The 20134-nt window shown below is 40.0% G+C and overlaps 1 protein-coding gene across 2 annotated transcripts in view; it reads right to left on the reverse strand.

Annotated features, from left to right (window-relative positions):
- The window catches only part of LOC124157695 (NF-kappa-B inhibitor cactus-like), a 31577-nt gene extending 11802 nt beyond the window's left edge, over positions 1 to 19775 (reverse strand). Inside the window, exons 1-4 of one of the 2 annotated variants that reach the window (XM_046532645.1) lie at positions 19090 to 19773; positions 2842 to 3415; positions 2476 to 2581; positions 916 to 1162 (exon numbers count right to left, since the gene is read on the reverse strand). In XM_046532645.1, coding sequence (XP_046388601.1) covers positions 916 to 1162; positions 2476 to 2581; positions 2842 to 3415; positions 19090 to 19147 — 985 coding nt within the window. In that variant the 5' untranslated portion in view covers positions 19148 to 19773. Of the gene's footprint in view, positions 1 to 915; positions 1163 to 2475; positions 2582 to 2841; positions 3416 to 19089 lie in introns of both variants that reach the window. The other variant, XM_046532646.1, reaches the window with a different exon arrangement.
- Between the last annotated feature and the right edge of the window lie 359 nt (positions 19776 to 20134).

The following is a 20134-nucleotide window of genomic DNA, read 5'->3' on the forward strand; positions in this document are numbered from 1 at the left end:
AGTGACGTGTCACTAGAATCATCTCCTTGAGTACTACACACATTCTGGATCCGTGAATCTTTGCTTTTCATGAGACACCACGAAGATAGTCAACTACACCTCGCAATTAATAATATCAATACCTACAATAAAACGGTAGGGGCAAAGAATATACCAACCTTAAACTATTATATACTACGAACATTTTGCAATATAACGGAGACTAAACAGCCTCTAAGAAGACCACATGCATTTTTAATTTAAACCCCATCAATTTAAGGATGCTTTAGGCGAAATAAATAAAAACTAACACATAGACAGCCATATCACAGCGTCAACTAAATGCTAATAAAAAATAACGTCTACAACAACGAGCAAAGAGAAGTAGAAATATTATTGCTAATTATAGTAAAAAATACTATTAATTATTGTGGAGGTATATACACAGAAATTGAATAATGATGGCCATATTACACTCAAGATGGCATTCAACGAAAACATGAGGCACTCTCCTCACAATGTTGTGAATTTCCATCCCTTCAAGATTTTATAAGCATGTTTTGTAGTTGTGACTTCGCCAATGAGTCCTCAGGAAGGGCTAACCAAAAGAAAAACCTGAGCAGACTGCGAAAATCTATCCAGTGACGGCCCCGAATCAATGTCTCGCTGTGACATGCATTAATGAAGGTCAGGCGACATTCCAGAAGCAAAGGCGCTGTATTGGAGGCGAATCATGAAGGCTTGTTTACAAGACACATCAACTTGCCCACAAGAAGATTTCGACGGGGGGAAACTTAAAAAGTCGTGAACCGAATGATAACAGGTGCACATAAACTTGTACGCGTTGCTTTACGGTAGAAACAGGCCTTAAGAATGGAATCAAATGCTGCGACCATTGGGACTACAAAAGAGTAAAAACAAAACAAAACAACTTACCATCATGGTTCCTCTCGTCGATGCTGCTGGGCGGGAAGCAGTGGGAGGCGTTTCCGGGTGCAGACGAGGCCTCCTGCGCCGTCAGCGGCTCAAGGAGCGCCTTAGTGCACATGACGTCGCCGACGCGTGCCGCAAGGTGCAGCGGCGTGTCGCCCTTGCGGTCCCGCTGGTCCACTGAGGCGCCTGCGACAACCAGGCGACGAACGATCCGTGCCTGCCTCGTCAGCACGGCAAGGTGCATGGGGCTCTATGAACGGCAATGAATGAAGTCAATAATAACAGAGAATTTATTTAACTCTTGAAATTAGGATTATTACAATCCCTCTTAGATTTTAAGAATTGCATTTCTACAAACATCCACGCCCTTTGAGATAAACATAGCTACCAAGACGCGATACGAACATACGAGCAAGCGTAAATACTAGGAAAACGACTGGAAGGATTATTAGCACAGGGCACACTGATTTTGCCACAGTACAGCACTACATTGAACATTCGTCACCAAATGTGGTGAGATAACCTTATTTCCGAACCCACCATGGAATTGGACTGTGGGGTCAGTATATCACTAAAATCCACATTTAAGAGAATACATCAATTAGGGGTTTTCCCATAAACGATGACTGTACGCATTTATGGTAACCGCGGATGAGAATTTAATATCGAACACCGGCCATCATACGAGGAGATTCTCCGATAAACTAAGATTCAAACGCGACAAAGGGCATATTGATAGACAGTGACACGCGAAGGCCTTATGGAATGCAGGATTTAAAACGGATATTCGATGATTAAAAAAAACATTATAACGCCCAAGAAGTAATCAAAAATAATTATCAAAACATTCTTGGGCACAATTCCAAAAACCTCAGCGTATATATAGTAAAAATAGTGAGTGCACTGACACCAACTTCAACTGCAAAATACAGATCATTGGCAGGAGAAATGGGGGTATAAATAAACACTAGGCAAATATAGTCTAGGAGACAGCGTTAAGTAGTTGTTAATGTACTTTCATAATAAACTGACAACATTCCTAGCGATAATTATAATCCCCAAATTTGGTCAAAACCAGCACAATTGCAAATACAGCAAACTTGAACAATATGACTACAGAATCAAGGTTCTAAGGAAGATAACGATGGGCAATTACTAATGATACAATTCCACAATGAAATAATATACGGCAATAAAAATAAATTAACATTCTACAGCACAGCCACGTTGTTCCCCATATATGGCAGGAATACTACTGAAGCAATTGAGAAATCACATGTCCTAAATAAAAAAACCGACTGAGAAGCCTCGACACCGGCTGCAAGATTTTTCGATTACCGCGGGGTTAACAGCGAAAAGCACTCTAAACAAATAGCAATATCAAAACATGGCAACAGCCCATCCATTCAACCCACAAAAACAGCATTGAATGAAATCGCCAGTAATTGAGTGGATGTAGAAACTTACGTCTCACGGCACGTTCACTAAAGTAATAACGGACATGTCACACCACGGGGAGCCCAACAGTACTATTGAATGAAATAATAACGAAAGAAGCCTCACCTGTCTCAAGTCATTCAGGATATCCAAGAAAATTGGATGTGGTGCCATGCGTATCAAACTATACACGACTTCAATGAAGCCATGAATGATGGCCAAATGCAATTGGCTGCAAAAAAATAACGAAACACAATATTAATACTGAAATAAGAGCCAAACAAATGAGATCACCAAAATACAAGCAACTATTTAGCAAATATTAGGGTATATTATTTAGAAAAATTAAACACCATAAAACAAATGACGAACGTATCGCATAGCATGGCACAGTGGCGGAATGTTATCTTCAACACGATAAATTTATCATTCCAGGACAATCGTTAAATTGATATAACTTTATCCAAATAAATTTTTAAAATTTATACTCACGTATCTCCGTCGTCATCTTGCTGAAAATACTTCTCCCAATCGAAACACGGCTGACATGATTCTTCCGATGGCAGCTCTGTTGATAAACTGTCCGAGTGAGAAACAACGTTTACATTCGTACATCTTGTGCTTTCTTGCTGTAACTTAGGGGACACATTTAAGTTGTTGAGCGACGCATTTTTTAACGTTAAGTGACTGAAGGGCTCTTCGAGTTCAACATCCACACCACTGTCAATCCTCATGAAGGATTTCTTGTCCTCCTCGCTTAAGTCCTGGACGCCAGAGTCTTTGAATTTTCTAGGGGACAAGTCTTCTGATAAACAATGTTCGGACGACACAATATTGGCTCCTGATAAAAACCCTGAATCAGTCCGGCCAGAGTCGTATAACGAACACTTCCCACTGTCAGAGTAGCCCTTAGAGCTGGGTGAGGAAAAAGCATCACGCTTCGAGCTCACAAAACCCACATCTTGCTGAAATTTAGAAGCACTTTTCCACTGGCGCTGACTCTCTTCACATTCCAACTGAGATGGTAATCCATGTGATAACGCCTGCGGCTGGCCAGATGCACGACCTGAAACCAAGTCGGAACCGTCAATATGGCCAATAGGATGCTGTCCTTGCCACATCGTCACACCACTAAAGACAAGCAAACACTAATGAACGAAGCTAGCTACGCTAATACACGAGCTTCCAAAATGATGAAAGCAATCACGAAACTCCAAACATTCCCTCGAGATTACGAGAATATGATAAAAAAGCTAACGAAGAATGTAAAACGCAAAACTAAACAAATCCACGAAGATGGCTGGGATACACAATCGCAAAACTCAAAGGAAGTATTGCGAACCGTCGACCCAAGCACTGAACCTCATTTCACTTAAGCCACACGCAAACTGAACGAACAACTGACCGTTGATCAAGACACCTTCACCATGGCTCGCGTCTGACAAAATGATGAAGAAGCACTTCCTCCGTCGACGGATATAACGCGACCTTTCCACTCTCTCCCCGAGCGCTCGCGTCGCAGCGCATCGAGGGAAAAACCCAGTACGGAGGCGCTACCTGAGGGGCATTTCCCGAACTTCTTCTCAGCTGCGCGAGATTTTAAAATAAAATTCGTGCAAAGCACAACTTGTACAGTGTTTGATGAATTGAAATTTCGTGGAATAGATTAACATACATTTTATTCCTTTTAAAAATCTACATTTTTTTTCTTTTAACGTTAAATGAAGCCACCAAATGAAACGGCTACTGGTGGAAATGGCGCTATATTTTGGAAAGCTTTTTGAATGGTAGCTATTGGCCTATGCGATTTTTTACGCAAGTAAATGCACTGGAAATACTTGTCACACTCACAAATTTTATACAAAAATACATTATATCTTTCACACAGAAATTGAAGACATAGACTATAAAAGAAATAGAACGAAAATGTTGTTGTACCACCGATTTTAAACACAGTGCCTAGACTAAATACCTATTAATCATTTTAAGCCATCAAACATGATGAATAAACTACATAATCACTAAATTTAGCCATTAAACCGCATCAACAGAGTTTGGCTGGCGATATATTCCTAATTTTAGTATTTATTCTGAATATCTGAATATTTATTTGTAACTGGAAATTGTTTTTACGATAAATCCGGTAAAATAAAGTTATCTTGAAATTTCAAGAGTTACTTTAAAATGCTCACATTTAGAAACGCAGTACACGATGCGAAACAAAAAACGAACCCTCCTCAGATGAATAGAAAGTAACTGCTATAAGACATTAATAGTTTTATGCAAATTACCAGATGTATGTGGAGATGAAAATGGATAATGCTATTATGTCATCGAACCCTCCGCCGTGATATCCTGCGATCGATTCCGCTGGTTCCATTGAATTAAATTATGGTTTATACAAAACATTAACGATTAGTACAACGAATTTACGCCTATTGTTGAATTACATTAATAAATACGTAATATTACAAATATATAAATAGTTGACCGTTTCATTGGTAAATTCAATTTACATTGAGATGAGCTTGGAAAAAAATACAAGAAGTATCATTGAACGTCGAGAATATGGGTGATCAGGCATGATGAGATTGAGATTAGCATAGCAGTATTAGAGGCAAGGGTTTCTTTATGCAATAAATATCTGTTAATTATCAACTTCAATAAATACTCAAAGGAAGGTCGATTACTCTAGTTTTTTCATAGCTCTAAGATACGCGTGTCTGATGGCGATTAGGAGGATCATCTTGCAAAATAGGATGGATAGCATCATTGCTTGTGAAATCGCTTTGCCGATCCGTGCTTTGAACATCTTGGGGTATCATTTCTCTTGGGAATCCTACTTTCTCAAAGATCAATATATATGTTTTATCTCACAGATCAAACTGGCTAAAACCGCTACGTAGGAAAAACGACTTTGAAGAGAGGTACATGACTGTAGATAAAAATTATTATAAAACTTGATCCAAAACTACATTTACATGAGATAGTACCGCATTGCAAAAGTCATATATGAGGTCTCTCGAAAGCGGTCTTTTCTGGTGACGTTCAAAATATATTTCATTATCTTGAACAGTTCAGGGTATATAAAGCAGGCCCTTCTCAACATTTGCTTGCATCTCAAATTTAATAAATTTTCCACGGCTTTTTCTCCGTTGTATTATTATATGTTTGAGATACAGGAAAATAAATAGTGACAAATGTCTTTAGTATATACTCCGAAATTTTCAAGATGGCATTTAAGTTTGAAAGATGAAGTTTTAAATGAGCATTGAATCGCCCAAAAAGTAAAAAGTACAATCGGTCGAGATAAAGTGAGGCGTCCTCTTAAAAGTACTTAAACATGAGGTCTAATATTTCTACTGGTAAACATATTATCAAGTAAAAATGATGGACTCTATATGAAGACGCGACGACCCATAGCACGTATTTATTTTCCGTTGTTCTAACCTTGCATGGATTCTCTGTAGGAATTACTAACCACTGCCAAGTTATGCCTTTGAATGGATGTGGACGCATAATATGTCAGTATGCGTAATATTTTTATGACCGTTTGGTGTGCATGTGGAGGTCCTATTGCATGGTGCATGCTGGTGATTGATCACCCCCTGCCATGTACCCTAGAGGTAGCCCGCAGGGTTTTGTGTGGATGTAGAAGAACCAAGAGGGATGGTCTCTACATGAAGAGCCAAAAATAACGCTTCTACCTATGATCATCTTTGGTTAACAACCCACTCATTGCAAGTATGACTAACGCATTAACAGCATGACTAATATCACCAGCCACTTGACCACAATACCTAGACAAACAAGGGACGTGGAAGGTGGGATTTTTTTTTTGCAGAGTGAAAACCCATAAAGGGGATTCTAACTGCCGCCTTTACAGTGACGAAGACTTCCTGAGTACTTCAGGAGATCATTATTAGCTAACTGCAGCAGATGATAAATTTTATGCAACCTAAACCCAAACTACCTTCACAAAAAATATTACCATATTGTACAAATAATAAACGAAGTATACGATCAAACGTTTAGCATTCGATTATAATGTTGTGTGATGAAGATCTCAAAACATTCTTTTTGGAGTTTCTCGTTTACCAGGAAACAAATTCCTACTACAACAACCACGCGGCGCGAAATGTTCCATAACATTGAGAAAACAAAATAGATCACGCAAATTTGCGAATAATTATCTCCGCCTAGAACCTGGGTTCAAATCTTAAAAGCTGCCTAGAAAACTTGGCACATTGACAACCTTCGGCACCGATTTTTCATCACATAACTGAGATGTCTACACGTGCTCCACAAGTTGTATTCGTCTACAGCACGATTCCCTATTAGAGCATCCATGGGCCGTCACCATTGTAGCAGGAGTAATTGTGCCTTATCACTATATCATAATTTAAGAGTGTAGCAAGTACTGAACAAATATAGGATGAAAATTACTATTACACCGCCGTGGCAAAGAATTGATGCATAGTTTCGGTGGCTTGAGAACTTCTCCAACTGGAGGCATACCGCATGACATGAGCAGAATTGCAAAGAGAATTATAGAAAAGACGACTGACAACTACCTGCTCCACTGCGATATGCTTTCGAGAAAGTCCCTTTCAATTATTTCCGACGAAAATTAGGTGATCATTTCCATTGCATCTTACAATATCCGAGTTTTATCTTCGAATATATCACCATGAAAATTTACCCTTTTTTGGAGACTTTGCAATGATGTCTGAAAGTCATGAATGGAATGAAAACGTGAAATTTTATTCTTATGAATTTAATACATCGTGAATATTGGAAGAAGTTAGGACATGGGAAAATGCAAAAGTAAAGTCTAAATAAAAAATGGATAATCTTGCTAGTTTTTAGGACATATTGATAAAGTGGTAATGATTTAACTGCGTGTACTCTCCATATTTTTCAAGGATCTGCGATGAAATTGTATCGTAGAGAGAAAAAGATAACATCTTTTTAAATTATTTTTGAAATAACATGCATCCCTCAAATTCAGCAAATTTCGGGCATCAACTTCACCATACGATAACAGAAAAATTGGCTAGATAAAAATAACTTAAGTGCTGCAATGCAAAATGCTATTTTTTCCGGAGAATTTCAGTTATGATACCTCCGGGGAAGAAGAGTCAATTTTTTTTAATCATATCATCGCAGCGACCTCCACCATGAGACAACTAGAGGTGGAAAGATGTGGAAAAAAACTGACCGAAAAATATATACCCGAAAAAAACACTTTCCTCCGAACGATCACTTATTATTTATTTATTTTATTTATTTATTTATTTCACACACCTCCGAAAACAGCACTGTTCGGCCTCTACATCGGGGCTGATAACATTTAACAATCACAAATATCCATGTCCTGGATAAGGGTAACTTATCCAGGCGGGACTCGAACCCGCGACCTTCGGTTTAACAGGCGAGGACTTTAACCCGCCGCCTCCGAATTATTGTAAGGATCAAATGTAAGCCATTTAACACCAATAAACTCATATCGCGGATAAATACTGACAAGAGTCGAGTAAATACTGACAAGACACATTGTCGAGTGATTTTTTTGTCATCATCGCTATAAAAAATCAGTGCACAGGATAAGAGAGTCTAGTATGGAAACAAAGACCATTTTGAAAATACAATAGCCGGGAAGGACCGAAGAAAATTAAATCATCACGAAAGAACACTATATACCTGATCCATCGGCAATTTTTTTGCATTGATATTCTGGTAGTACAAGCGCTGTTAATCAAAGCAAAGAAAACAAAAGAACCTGTAGACTTCGAATGCTGCCTGTTTTGATGGCTCTACAATTCAATGATAACGTGCTATCGTTAAAACCAACGTACTGGCAAAAAATTATTAAAAATATGATCTCTCGAGCGTAGCTCGTAACACAAATTTAAGGGTGACTGCACGGTACCACGTAAATGCAGATAAGCATGTATCGCAATAGGGTAGTTTCCTTCGTCAAAGAAAACGATGGGCATTGATTGCGATTCGTTACCCACCATTAGCGTATTCATAATACACAAATTATTTGGTTTTTGAAATACAGGTTTAGACGAATGGCAAGGGTCAAATTTTATCCTCATTTGAAAAAGGCCAGATTGGCGCCCATGCGATTCCACTCCGCGTGACGTCACAGGGACCTAGTTTCTACACGAGAGGATAGAAGTTATACATCGTCTGAGGTTACCAATGCATGCATGAGGCACAGAGCTCAGGGAAACATGTCTTAATAATCACCTATTAAAACTGGCTAAGGTCGGAAAGTTTTCTTCGTTTGATAAGGTATTAATAAACCTTTTTTAAGCCAAGCGCTACCATTCAGCAAGGTACTCAGCTATCCGCTAGCATCCTGCGTCCTATCAGCGCTCAGAGTCTCGATCAAGGTCACTTCACAAGGAGAGAGGGGGAACCAGAAATGCGTCGCACGGACTTTCCTACTTACGCGTCGCGTTTTTGCGCGCTTGAAATTTTTCACTTTTCATTTAATCGCGAAAAATAGATATCGTCATTTAAAAATCTAAAAGCGCGAAATACGTACTCCAGGAGTAATAATCTTTCGATTTAGGCAATAAAAAAATAATAGGAAACCACCCTATTAATGCTGAAGGAAAAAATAATTGGCTCCAGAAAGAAATTGTTGCAAATATGTGTCACTCTTCGGGTCATCTAGCATAGAATCAGATGCAATGAGTGAAGCGCTACAAAAATAGGAACGATCCTAGACTTGAATTTCCACTTCTTTTTTCAATTAATTTCCCACTTTTAATTTTTTTCTCGGCACTTTTGCCTTTCAGTGGATCTCTTAACAGGATAAAACAAGTTTACACAACTAAACCTTGCAATCGTATTAGAGTTTTTTTTTGGAACGAGTCTTGTATTTCCACGAAGTGCATGGAGCAATTCGTGATTGCGAACTCACATAGGTGGAGCACACGTGCATCTTTATGGAATAGTTTGATTCTTTGTAAGCACTGATGTTTACGGCGTAGTACATGCTGGCGAAAAAAACGAAAAAAATGCTAACAAACCTCGCGGGGTACTCGCGGGAGAACAACGTCTTGGGAAGGGAAAAATTAATACGATTACCTACGCTAAATCGAATTCTCCGTTTTAAAGATTTGGTGGACCACACCATGAATGAGAATTATCATTGGATAATTCCAAAGAATACGCGGAACAAAACGTGATCAGAACATAAACTTTGCCATACACCTTTTAAATGAATCGTAGGGTATTATATGCGGTTGTCTTGATAAAGTAGACTTATTTAAATTATTAGCGGATGACAAATTTTTGATGTATACGTAAAGGCATACGTTTTAATAGCCTTTCGTTGTATTTTTGGCGGGAACTCACACCAACTGCATACATGGGTACGTATTGTTTTCATTATCATATTTTTTGACAACGTGAAGAACGCATGTGGCGTATTGAATGCTGTATGCTGGTGATTGGTCATTCCCGGGTTGGATTGCAGGGTACTACAGGGTGGCTGATAATAACTAGGTATTATGAAATGTATAACAGGCTGCATGAGATTGGCCGATGCCACAGGTGCTTAAATTGACTTTTAAAGTATACATGAAGATTTTTAGGTACAGGGATACCGACTTACAAAAAATATTGGGGGGCCCAAACCGGGGATCTTGCCCCGGGAAATTTTATAAGTAGTGACTTTTAAGTTTTTTAAGCGTTTAAGTTTTAGAAGAACCATATGATCAACATTAGAACCCTGATAACTCGAATCTCGATATCTGGACACTCCGAGGAAAATCGACAAGCCTGATAAATTTTTTTCTCACACCCATAACGAATTTTTGAGGGGGCTCGGGCCCCCTCATGCCCCAACGAGTCGGCGCCACTGCTTATATAATACTGTAGGTATTAAATTAATATCACTTTATTATTGCTGTTACTATAGAATTTATTCGTATTTTTCATTGCCTACTTATCTACCAGCCACCCTGTATGTAGACTCAGATCATCCCCTGCCAAATAACACATTTGTGGATTGCGTAGTAACCACTAAGATCTAGATATTAACCTTCGCAATTGTCTCAGGCAACGATGGAGTCCCTCCAGTAAGGAGCATGAATCATGGTAGTCGCGTGGAGCATGTGTTCTCGGCTCTGAGGATGACTCGTCACCCACCGCGACGCCGACCAGCGTCCATACGAGTATGACTCGGAGCACGTCCGGAGCATTGAAAGGTCCGCCACTCTGAAGGGACGATCACGACGGTGCTCAATACGCTATAGGGCAGTTCACCCGGCGATTGCTTCGCAACCATATGGTGTACGGTTACTCATTGTCTAAATCTTCACGGGGCAGCTGAAGGCATGTGGCGGGTTGGAGGGTGGGGGGACGAGAATTTTAACGATTTTAACCGTAACATGCTAAAATTTGCATTTCCAAGAGGGTCTCGGATCACTGGGATTATGTTCGAAACGCTTCAGATATCGTTCGTTCACCAATTTTCTTTCATTGCCAACTGAGATAGTTTGAAAAACGAAGAGACTCGTATTTTCCGTTTTCCAAACCTTCGTCTACTCTATTCGCGGCGAAAAATTTATGCCCTTAACCTTTTAGCAGAAAAATATATGGCGTCACGCGCTCCTGCTCAACGCTTCTCAGCTACTCCTCGGTCTCGCGTGGTCCATTGTAGACCATTTCAGTCCCTCGCTGAGTTATTATGCTGAGCGAGTTAATTAACCGGAACCGCAATGACGTCACCTACTCAACAAAATTGGAGGTAGCTTTCGTTGTATTTAATTTTAAGTATGGGATAATGGAAGAATAAGGAAGACTTCTTTTTCGTAGCTATTCATCTTGCCTTTACGTGACCCGAATCGTTAAAATGGGTTGATATTTCGGATTATAGCGAGGAAAACTGGATCGAGAAGAAGCGGAATGCTGCTAAACATAAATTACCTTAAGCTAGGTTTACACCTGCGAGAAATTGCGCGAGTTTACTGTCAGACAGTCAAAATTGCAAGTGTAAACGGGTCGGCGAGCAGTGTCGCGAGCTGGGCGGCGGAGTGTCTGACACTTCGACTCGCAGGTCTAAACATGAAACTTAGCTCTAGCAATTTCTCGCGCTCGCACTGTCGCCTGATCAAACCGCGGGAGATATTTCCCGACACTTTTGCGGAAGTTGGGCTGAAGGGTAGTTGTGTTGTCTCTCGAGTCTCCTGTAATTTGTTGTTTTTTGTTTGTTTTTTTGTGTCATGTTGTTTTGTTGATGGATGAAGGGAAAAGGATGGAAAATCCCCTTAAGTAAAGTAGTTACATATGGTCGGACTTGGAGACAAAAAAACTTATTACGTTATATGAAGAAAGCGAAATATTGTGGAATGTGACCCTGAAAGATTACAGAAACCGAGTGAAAAATCAGGAATCTTTGCGTGACATTAGCAAAAAGAATAAATACATCAGAGAATGATAAGATTCACCTAAAAAATATAGATTGTATGACGAAGACAGTGCATAGATAGTACAGCGCCAAACAATTGGCACAAATTTTCTCTCAAGTAGATTGGGATGGACAATTTTACTACTTTCCTAGTATTAGCTATTCTTATAAAATTTGAAGAAAATTATAATTGAACATTCATAACTTCCTTCGGTCTGGTAATGAATTCAAATACACGATGATATCAAAGTGGAGTTAGCATGGAAGTAGTGGCCACAAGCAGTATAAGCTGAGATTTGTATTTCGGAAGGAATCAGATTCAGTGGATGATTCCTATATGTTTTCCATTTCTATGTTACCTCATCCGCTAAAATCTAATGATAAAAACATCTCATGGCAGAATATCAGGCCGTCTTCGATCAGGTATTGTAGACCCATTAAATTATTTCTGGAAGATGAAAGTTATTAGGTAACTGAGAAAGAAGTGCAAAAGATAAAGGCACAGATATCTCCACTGATACCCTTGGTCATCGAAATAAACGGGAAGAAATTGTACAAAGTATCAGAATTTTGACGTAAAAAGAATCCTGACATTTCATCAGGCATTAGTTGAGTAGAGGTGGAATTATTTCATTGGTTTGGAACAATATTTAGCGCACTTTCCCGTGGTTTCTCCATAAGTATGTACAAGTGAATTTGAGAAGTATGCTTAAAAACAGAAGAAATGTACATGCGTCAAACTCATGGTATTACATTCCTTTCACGGTACTTAAAATATAATTCATGGGACAAAAGTGATTGATTGCCCCCATTCCATTGCTTTCCGAAGAGGCCCAAGAAGCAAGGAATAAGCATATTCGGAAATTCAAAGAAAATCACGTGCTAAAATACTCAAGAAAGGACACCATGAGAGATGTTTTTAACCTACTATTAGTCACATCTGACCTTATGTTTCCAGTATTAGTTCGTTGCACCCAAGGCATTGTTATTCCCTCTCGATGGATGCCAGGCAGCTTCTTAGGGAACCAATATTACCTGCGCCTAATGAAATGAGTAATGTTAAAGAGATGGAGGACGTGGAGTCGGTAAATGTCGGAGATGAAGAGAGTTGGGAAAGTAATAATGATGAAGGTGACAAACGTTCCGCAGTTCATTTTCTGTGAAAAACGATTTTACGTTTAAATCCTGTGTTTAAGAGCATATATTTAACGTAATTAGTTCATTAAATTAAGAAAAGCGCATTACTATACAATTTTTTTATGATTTTCTTCATATTTCTCAAGTGTTAAGTAACATGAAATTATTTTGCAAATTAAATTAATTTTTTCATAAAAATCACCTTGAAAAGACCTGTGATAGTGTTATTTTGTGTTTTTGTCCATAATTTGGCATTTCTGAATGTTTTCACGTCAAAATATGTAAGTTTTTTGAGAAAAATAATTTTGTCCCGCTAGATTCGCAATTGGAACCACTGTGTCATCCGTTTGGTTACTGTGGATATTCACACATACGTAAACAGGCCAATATAACGAATAAAAACGATTATACTTATCAGAGGCAAGAAAACGTGGTGTTATAACTATCAGCCGCTGACTCGCTGATATCGATTCCCTCAAAACCATGTCCTGTTTTTGGACTTATGGCCCAACAAAGTAGAGCAGATTCTCCAGCTCTGTAGCAGACATCCTCATGAAATTCCTAAACTGTTGAGAGTCCTCTATTTGTAACTCCTTTACATTAAGTCGTGAAAGCTCTCAAATGTTGCCTTCTATCAATCCATTCCTTAACCCAGATACTCCTCTTCCTTTTTTTCTGTTTATGTACTCTATGCCAATAATCAAGTAACACTATTGTAGCGGCAGTTTGCGCACGTCTACTTCGTGACATTGTAAAAAGCTACTGACCACGGTACGGGAGGGACCACTTCCGCGAGTTGAAATTGCACCGAATGCTGTCACATGTAAACGGATTTCATACCAACTGTCGCAACCAACAGTGACACTGGCTCGCGCGAGAACTCGCAAAATAACTCGCGTCCAACTCTCGGGAAAAATTGCATCTGTGAGTTTACACTATGCGACACCACTCGCGCAACTTATGTCGCAACTTTTCTCGCAGGTGTAAACCTAGCTTTACGACAATCACGTACCTAATCTATAATTTGTAAAAAAATAACACAACGCATCATCTTAGCCATGAGTAAAATCTGCTCGCGCTCTTGAAAGAGTGGAACACGGCAGAGGATGTAGACGATTTATCGTCAATATGAAAGGTTTAACTCATTCCTTTCATTTATTGTTATGTAATTCATTTTGGCGCATAAAATTCATCCTCATCGTATTTCCCAATTGCTTATCAACCGACGCCATTTGATACCTAAATAAAACGGTTTCTAGAATGATTTCCTATAATACCATTATATAATTATGCCTCGTACAAGAAAGCAATCAGGATGTACTCCATTAACGTCTGGGTCAAGAGCTCATAAGGTATGCGAACGACTCTAGTTTCAATCTCATGCAGCAGTCCTGTGAGCGGATAACGAATTGAGTACGAGTTACACATACATAATATGTATCTACCTATTTTTAGTAAGAACAACATACATGCTCTCCTAGAAGTACATGCCATTTTTCATCAGCAAGTTAAATTTACGCTTTCGCTCGTAATAATTGTCTTTCAATACGTCGCAGGTGATTTCCACTGATTCCTTGTACGGACTAATTGCGTTAAATTTCGCTGGTTGCATTAACTCTATTGAGTGAACCTCTTCAAAACCACTCAAGCCCCACTAACTCCAATTAGTGTTTTCACACATTTGATGAGTATTAATGAGCAATTTTTACCTAAATGACTTGAACATCCTCTCCTCAAGCAATCACCATAAATAACGGAGATTACGGAAGCCTTAATCAGCACCTGATAATATGAAATATATTAAACTAATACCAAAAAGTGGAGGCTTAAGCGAGATAATTTTATCGAATTTCAGTTATTTATTTTCTTTCATGAAATTATACCTCTTCATGGAGATTCGTCCTTATACAATGTGCGACTTCATTTTCCAGTAAGAAGAATATTATCAGCATTCGGTCAATGAAATATTACGTTAGAGAGGGTGGCCAGAACCACAGAAATACCTACTAATAGTAATGGCGATAACTAAAAATTAAGTTAAGGGAGCCTGAATTTTTCAAATAGCTTTTCAGTAATCTTCATCTTATTCAAAGCTTATGACCTTCAATAGGGTAGTTTCCCTCATCAAAGAAAACGAAAGGCATTGATTACGATTCATTACCCACCATTAGTGTATTCATAACAAATAAATTCTTTGGTTTTAGAAATACCGGTTTAGACGAATGGCAATGGTCATTTTTAACCTCATTTGTAAAGGCCAGATTGGCGCCCATGCGATGCCACTCCACGTGACGTCACAGGGACCTAGTTTCTATACGAGTAGATAGGAGTTTTACATCGTCTGAGATTACCAATGCATGCATGAAGCACAGAGCTCAGGGAAACATGTCTTAATAATCACCTATTAAAACTGCCTAAGGTCGGAAAGTTTTCTTCGTTTGATAAGGTATTAATAATCCTTAATTAAGCCAAGTGCTACCAGCTAGGAGGGTTCTCGGCTACCTGCTAGCATCCTGCGTCGTATCAGCGCTCAAAGCCTCGCCCCAATGTCACCTCACTTGCGGCAGCGGGAACCAGAACGACTTCACACGGAGTTTTCCCGGCATTCATACTTAGACGTCGCGTTTTCGCGCGCTTGAAAATTTTCACTTTTCATTTAATCGCGAAAAATAGATATCGTCTTTATATTTAAAAATCTAAAAGCGTGAAATACGTACTCCAGGAGTAATAGTCTTTCGATTTAGGCAATAAAAAATAATAGGAAACCACCCTATTATTAGTAGTCCTCTATCGTATATAACAACTACGGACGGAAAAATATTCTCCGAAATTATAAAAATATTGTCATCTTGAAAATGGGGAATAGGAAGCAAAGGTAGTGTGGCTAGGAGGCAATTTCAAGAGAAAAATAAATGATGTCTAGTTGGGAAACAATTCCGACAGGAAAAAGGTGAAGCACCTGAAAATAATAAGAACATAAATAACCAATGACCTGATCAGACTAGCATCTACGTGCGAGCTTAGAGAAAAATAGCGTGACATGAAACTTGGTGAAAGCAACTCTAACCACTAAAATATCGGCGAAGGTCCTCAGGTCAGTTACATAACGAAAACTAAACATTCCGTTGGGGCAATGACACCGAGGAATTGCCTCGGGATCAAAATAATCAGCTGTCCAATGCCGTGTAACACACAAAGGCATTAATAGGACTCGCAGCACGAGACTAAAACGTAACACTCAAATGCTGAGATGGAAAAACATACCACGCTAGCTAGCTATTTGTTTACCTGGGGAAAAACAAAGAAAGTTCTTCGAACATGATTACTCAATCCGGATCCCCTGTGGTCGAACCGGAAAAGGTTTTCACGCTGTAAAGGACGTAAAGCCCGCAAAGATGAGGAAGATATCTGATACACAACATCAGAAGAATAGGAAAATCCTTTCCCGTTCGCCTTGAAGTTTCAAACTCTCAGTAATACTTCCTCCACAACGAATTCAGAGAAATTCTAGAATGTGTGCCCACTGACCACAAAAATGTAACCAGTGCGGGAAAATTACGTCAACATGCGATAAAATATGGCGTTCGGTCGCGGAGAATACAGAAAATAATTGCAAGGGCATCATGAAAAAGAACTTAGAGACATTGGTAACCACAACCGGGTAACACGAGCTTGGGGATATCAGTAACGAGCTCGTTCACTCAGACTTCAAGTTGCTATTCATTAAAATAATCGGTGGATGGATGGGAGTAAGTTACGACGAAAAGTGAATATATATCATTCAGGTATTATCTCATAATTTAAAAATAAAAAAAACGGCAAAATTAAAGGTCAACCACTTTACATGAGTTGGTGACGTCATTAGAGTTCTAGGCCATGTACTCGTTCAAGGAGAACTATTACTTGAGGGAAGGAATCAATCGCGGGGGTGTAAACAACAACGAACTGCATGCAATAGGTCGAGGAGTAGCGCAGAAGCGGCATCAAGCTTGGCATTAGTTCGTGGCGTCTTCCACTTTCCTCCGAAAGTGCAAGTGGTCGTAACTTTTTCGTCGCAAATAGTTCGTTTAGTAGACGACAGATCGAAAAACGGAGAAATACGAGTCATTTTATTTTTTCAAACACACTCTAAAGTTTATCACTAGCGCACAATTCAACTGATCGAATTTCTCCGCTATCCATTTGAGGCGATGAAAAAAGAGCTTATTACCTCGAAGTAGTAATGCACGATATCATATTAGCACTGACCTCAATCAAGCTTGCGTTCGAAAGGGTGGAGAAGCACCCGAGGCGTCTAGCTATGATGTTCAAGCTAATGTCTTTGGGTTTTACCCCCGGAACGAGCGAAAGATACCAACAGTTGCATTCTCCCACCGCGATAAAACCAGCGACGATAGTACGTAACATCGTGCAAATACGAGAAGTAAGAAAAAAAAGAACGGAGACCAAAAATTTCAGATATACATAATGTAACCTGTTTACACGGTACATCAGCTTTTACAAGTTGATTTCTGCATGTATGAACGCGAGAATGAACACCAAAATGCACCGCGTAACCACCAAATTTGTGCGAACGCATGTACAGAAAGTAGAACCTATTCTAGTAATTTGGTTCATGCATTCGTGCATATTCTGTTCCACCAGAACCATTCCTGCAACCAGACTCGTGCGTGTTAATATATCGTGTAAAAAGGCCTCAACGAGGGATTTTTTTCTAAGAATACCTTTCGACCAATTCCAAATTTGAGGAAGTTCCAAACTAAGTTACGGTTGTAGAAAATGGAGACAAATCCTTTTTTCTTCTTGGCATCGGAAATAATCTCTATAAGAAAAAATACACTGAAATATATCTTTCCAGGAAGTATTCCTGATGGAAAAGTCTATATTGTTGCAGACGTGACTGGAAATGTCGCTGGCGAAAAAAATTAAAGGCATCCGAATATCTACCTTTATGAACATAGTCCAACTCTACACTATATGAAGGTGTTTTCGAAGAAATGAGTAGGGTAATGCACTTTTGAGGTGGCTTGCATGATTATTTAGATGTAGTTGGAAATTCCTCAATCTCATTCAAATTCCAAAATCAACTCAAAAATAAACTCAATCAGATTCCTAAATTAACCCTATCCCAAAGATGGTTCACTATCCCCTACCTGCAAGTCATTTGGCCGATAAAATAAATCTAAAAAAGGGACTTAGAAAAAGGTTAGTTGACTTAAAGTGTAGCTTACAAGCAAATGTATTCCTTAATGCATGTTTCTGAATTTTTCTATCATTTCTAAAAGCGATATTTTCATTTTCGAGCTCCAAAGTCAGATTTCCTTCATAAGGATATAGATTAATCCCATTTCTAATGTGAAACATATAGCGGAAATGTTGAGTAGTGGATGTACGTGAAGGTAAATTTTAATCCTTTGGCGCATGTTGGTGATAGTTCACCCCTGCCATACACGTCTGTAGCTGGTTTTCAGGGTAAATGTAGATGTAGAACTTAATAGCTACGGGTCTATCCCGAACCTCGACGATCAGTATGTTAATTTATGCACTGAATCGGAGGAAGAACGCAACGCACTATTCAGATTTGTTCGGAACATATTCTAAACACTACAATGGGATAAACAAAACCGAGTGAAGGACACTGTATTCACGAGCGTTGACGAAGAACATTGGCAATAACTAAAAAAAACTTCGAATAACGCCATTTCAAATAACACAAAATACAAAATTTTCGAACACATGCCTACTCGTTGCCGCAAAGAACAGTCTCACAGATTACATGGTTATTACTGAGCAAATTTTGGAGTAAACAAAAACACTTACGGAAAAAGCAGAGCCAAGCAAAAGAGAATATCCATTTTTACAAGTGGTGGTGTCGACGAATGGCAAGGACGCGGAATGAAGAACAAAATAAGCTTAAAATAACATAAAAACCTGAAATTTTTAGCAACAGGCCTACCAGGTGCTTCGACAAGCAGTGTCTTGTCAATTCCCTCGCGGCATCGGGGAAAACCTCAAGAGCACTAAGACGAACTTAGAACACATAAAAAGAACACGAAAAATCTGTCCCGAGTGGTGATTCCGACGAGTGACAAGGACGCACAATGAAGAGCACAAAACAATCCAGAGGGCACATACGCAAAGGAGAATCGAGTATTCACCTCACCGCTTACCTGCTTCCAACAGCTCGGCCTTGTCACCACTGCAATCGACCGACACTTTTGACGGCATTGGTGCCTCTCCGCCGCTCTCAAGCGCCCACAACACCACAGCCAGCACTCCAAAGTGCACCACCGTCACCACTCTTCCAACTATGGCGGAACCTCAGCACAGCAAGAGGACGAACGCCGCTCGCGAGCTTTTAACGGGGGCAGAGAGGAGTCAAGTGACGACTCCACCTCCTCCTCATATAATCTCCGCGATACTGTTCCGTCGAACGGCGACTCGACGCGACCCCTTTCTCCTCGAACCTTCAGCAAAACAAACAAGGACACGCCCACGGCCGAAAAACGCGCCGGAGAACTTCCACGCGCGCACGCGAGTGGGGCGTTTGCAGAGAGAAGAATTAAGGCACTCTATTGGTATGCCAACAGGGGAGGGGATCTCTAGACCAACCTCTAACCAGAGGGAAGAAGAAATAGAGGAAGACCCACGGATGAGAATGTGGAAGAGGATTTGAGGAAGCTGGGGGTGCGGAGGTGGAGAAAGAAGGACACGGAGGAATAGTAGGCCAGGGTTCTACATGGATTGTAGCACCAAAGGAGGTGATAGGGAGTCTCTAAAGATAGGAGGGTGAGCGCGAATGGACCCTGATGGTTGGTGATGTTTGAAGAGCCGTGGTAGACCTTCGCCTGCAGTTTCTAGAGGCTCACTGATCGGCCCCTTTTTCTCGCTCCCCAAGTGCCGTCGAGGGGAGTGGGGAGGAGACGAGCGGGGCCTTCAAGGAGTGAGAGGGCAGACTGGGGAATTCCAAATCGCAATTCTTTTCCCCCCGCCACCATCCGCTGTCCCTCAACTTCTCCTCCCCTTTCCCGGCTGCATCTCTCCTCCTCTTCCACGGTCGTCGTAACACACCTCTTCCTTCATCCACCCATACCACTTCACATTTCTCTCTTTCTTCCACCGAACGCATCTACATAATACACTGCGAGCAATCTATATTGTGTTTGGCAGGGGATGCCCAACCACCAGCATTCAAGAGGATCCCCACATGCACAC

Source organism: Ischnura elegans, chromosome 4 (assembly GCF_921293095.1).
Source record: "Ischnura elegans chromosome 4, ioIscEleg1.1, whole genome shotgun sequence".
In the NCBI taxonomy this organism is placed as follows: domain Eukaryota; kingdom Metazoa; phylum Arthropoda; class Insecta; order Odonata; family Coenagrionidae; genus Ischnura; species Ischnura elegans.